At 30.8% G+C, this 3,886-nt stretch overlaps 1 protein-coding gene across 1 annotated transcript; it reads right to left on the reverse strand.

Moving 5' to 3' along the window:
• Positions 1,303-3,812, reverse strand: LOC107608860 (transcription factor DIVARICATA). The gene is made up of 2 exons (XM_016310649.2): positions 2,438-3,812; positions 1,303-2,027 (listed from the first exon to the last, which is right to left on the reverse strand). The coding sequence occupies exons 1-2, from the start codon at positions 2,923-2,925 to the stop codon at positions 1,496-1,498; spliced, it is 1,020 nt and encodes a 339-aa protein (XP_016166135.1). The 5' UTR covers positions 2,926-3,812; the 3' UTR covers positions 1,303-1,495.

Consider the following 3,886-nt stretch of genomic DNA (forward strand, 5'->3'; position numbering starts at 1 on the left):
ATATTTATAATAAAAAATAATCATTACATTAAATGTAATTTATTTGAAAAAACTTATTAGAATATAATTAGGATCAATTAGTATTATTTAATATATCTGAATATTTATGATAGGAGATTACGTCTTTATTATTATGATTCTCTTAATCCCTATAAATACCCCTTATATATTGTACCTTTTAACACACTCAATAATACACTTTTCAGATTACTCTCTCAGTCTCTTGTTTCTAACAAAACTATTTTTTTTTTTGTGACAATTTGAAACTACTAAATTATACATTATTTAAAGTTAAAAAGGTAATTTATAACTAATGGCAAGTTAATAGGCTGAAGAGTTATTTTTTTAGTGAAGCAAGGCTTAGGTTGTCTCCACAAGTGGGTTCAAAGAATTTGGCCAATCAAAATAAGAGTAGTGAAACATTTAAAATTATGTTTTAATACATAGAGGCTCCGTACATATAGAATCACATAATAATGATAATAATAATAATAATAAAAACACTATGATGCTTTATTTGGGCTTAGATTCTAGTGTCTATTGAACACTATTACTACTCTACAAGGTGATCAAAACCTCTTGGGAATTCCACATGAAACACATTATACAACGTATGAATTTTAATTAGATAATGATTAATATTCTAAGAGTATTATTTAAAAGGAGAATGCTAGGTAAATAATGACAATTTTGAACAGCTGAACAACTACCAATCAAATGAAAATACACTACACCTTAATTTAATGCTATTAATTAAATTTACTCTTTTAACCCTATTAATTCACATTATTTACACATTGTTCAAAAATCTTGTTGATTACCTATACTTTTCCTATTTAAAAACACTATAGTTAAAAAATTACAAATTCTCTAAACCAATGTCTTTATTAAAACTCTTTTTAACTAAATCCTTAAAAATTAACTAATTAATTTGTTAATTACCTAATGAATCCTACTTGTACATCTTATCTTTGGAGAACAATTGCTAAGGTATCATAGTACAATTTTATTAAGCGAACACTAAAAATTAACCATCAAATCAGCCATTAATATTAAAATACAAAAATATACACTAAATCACTCATTCATAATAACTGAGTTAATGATTTCTTGTAAGGTGTACACAGTATTTTTTATCCTGCTATGAATCACTCAACTAGTGAAGCTTTAGAAGTTATTGAAAAAACAATAACTATATGCGCCTTCCTTAAATCACACTTAAAACTTATGCCTAAGAAGTGTCTTAAAACAAAAAACATTTTCCCTATTTTCATCTCTCTCTTTTTAAATAGACTTAAAATCTAAGACAAGAATTATGCAATATTCTAATGTAAATATATTCACATATGATAAAACTAGGAAGGAAAATCGCACAAGCACTATTTTACTCTCTCTCTCTCTATAATATAAGTGAAGAAAAGATAGTACTAGTTCTAGGCATAAATAATTTGAATACAAGCAGGCATATATGATAGTAGTGTGTTGTAAGGGACAACTACATTTGGAAAGCAATGTTTTGTGTCTGAAGTGCTAAGTAAGAAGACTGATTAAGAGCACTTTTATGCATATTCTGACCCTGCATCTTAAAACCATAGGAGGAATTAACACCATAATGATGAGACATAAAAGCTTCATCATCATTGTTGAATCTCATAGTAGATACTCCTCCTCCTGAATTTGACTTAGTATCATCATTATCATTATTAATATTATTGTTCCATTGGAATTTCCCTATAGGATTTGAATTTGAGAACACCATGGAATGATGGTGTTGTGGTGAAGTGGATCTCTTGCTGCTATCTTCTGAGGAAGGATTAGCAAGTGTTCTGTTGTTGTTGTCTGTGAGATTAACTGTTGTTATGTCATGGATGCTTGCCCTCCTCTTGTCTTTGCCGCCGGAGAGTTGTCGGATGAAGTACTTCTGAGCATGGCTCGCCACCTGAGTTGGCGTCCGAGTGATCACGAAGTTGCGCGAAATGTTCCTCCAATCGCCTTTGCCATACTTCTTTAGACCAAGTAGGAACAATCTGCATAAACACAACTTTTCATGTTCAGGTCTCAATCCAACAACCAAAAACAAAACATGAATTTTGATTAATGCTAACTACAACATTCAAAGCTCAAAAAACCTCAACACCAATAACAACAATTACTCATTCAATCACTTTCATCTGTTACTGTCACTCTTTAGTACATTATGAAATAAACCTATCCCAATGCTAGCACTAAGCTATAATTCTAAATCTTAATAAATACATATAATTGTTCATATTAAGGAGATTATAGACTATAAATTACATCCACCAATGCTTACTTTCCTTATTAGATTTAATTCTTATGTTTTGTTACCATTTACAAGTGTATCCAATTATGAAACTTTTTATCATTAAAATTAAACTTAAAAAAAAAAAAAAGAAGGTAAGAGTGATAAGCTTACTTATGCTCTTCTTCAGTCCAAGGCACACCTTTCTTCCTCTCTTGTTCTGGTGTTTTTGAAGATCTCTTTGCAGCAGCACCAATTCCTTTAAACCCATCATACCCAGAACAATTATTGTTGACCCAATCCAATGTAAAAGGTGAAGTAGTTGTTGTTGTGCTGGTACTGTAACCTGGAATTGGTACCAACCCATTTTCAATATCACTAACATCTGCTAACAATTCATGGTACTGCTTCATCACATCAAGAACAGTTTTCCCTGGAATCATCTCAGCTACCCTGTGCCACCTATCTGGTGTATCCTTATCATGCAAAGCAAGAGCATTCTCAAACAATTTGTTCTCTTCATGGGTCCATTTTGTGCTGCTCCTATTATTGTTGTTGTTGTTGTTGTTGATGATGTTGTTATCTCCAAGAAACCAATGAGTTGTGTTGTTATGATGAACATAAGGTGAAGAAGGAGAGAGTACTTCTACTTCCCACTTCATCACACCCAACTAATTAATTGCACAATTTATGTCTATAATTTCAAAGATTTCAATGAAAAGATTCAAACTTTATAGAGAAACAAACATGGGTTTTGAACTTTTGAAGCAGAGGTGGAGGTTTTACCACAACACTACTAAGGATAAATCCCACAAAGAACCTTTTTTTAATTAAAAAATAAATAAAATTAAAATTCAAAGGAATCAGAATACCCCTTTTTTATGTGTAGGACAAGTGCTCTACAGGAATCTAGAAAAAAAAGACACACTTTGTTTTAAAATTAAACAAAAAGGAAATTTGAAGAGAATAATACTCCTAAATTGAGATTGATGAAGGAAAGTATTGTTTCCTAATTGGTACAAAAGGATTAACCTAGAACCGCTACTGAGATCTAATTCCCATGAAAAATTGAAAGATAACAACTTTCATAGATGGAAAGTTCTTACAATTACTTACTGCAGCTTCTAACTTATGCTCAACCCAATTTAGAAAGAAGAAAATGAAAGAAGGAAAATAGGAGAATGCAAAATACAATGAATGGTGGAAACCCAAACTAGGAAAGTAGCAGAAAGACTCAAGAATTTAAAAGGGTCTTCAATAAGTTTGAAAAAAATAAAACTTTTTTTGTGGGGGAGAGACAAAATTGGATTTTTTTTTTTTTTTAAGTTCCCTTTTCCTTGATTCTGAGGAACAGAAAACAAAGGGGGTTGAATTATATGGAAGCTGAAAGCAAGGACACTACCAAGCTTCAAGGAATGAATAAAAAATACAAACTTTGGTTATATAACAATAACAGCAACAATGATAATAATAATGGTCTTTCACAAAAGGGGGAAAGCACAAGAGAGAAAGTGGATGAAGCTGGTGAGCTTTGATTGGGTGCAATATGTTTATGGATCCTGCAACTATATAATATAAAAAATTATAAATTAAAAAAGGAAAAAAAAAAAGGAAAAGTTCCCT

This window comes from Arachis ipaensis, chromosome B01, assembly GCF_000816755.2.
Source record: "Arachis ipaensis cultivar K30076 chromosome B01, Araip1.1, whole genome shotgun sequence".
NCBI classification, from domain to species: domain Eukaryota; kingdom Viridiplantae; phylum Streptophyta; class Magnoliopsida; order Fabales; family Fabaceae; genus Arachis; species Arachis ipaensis.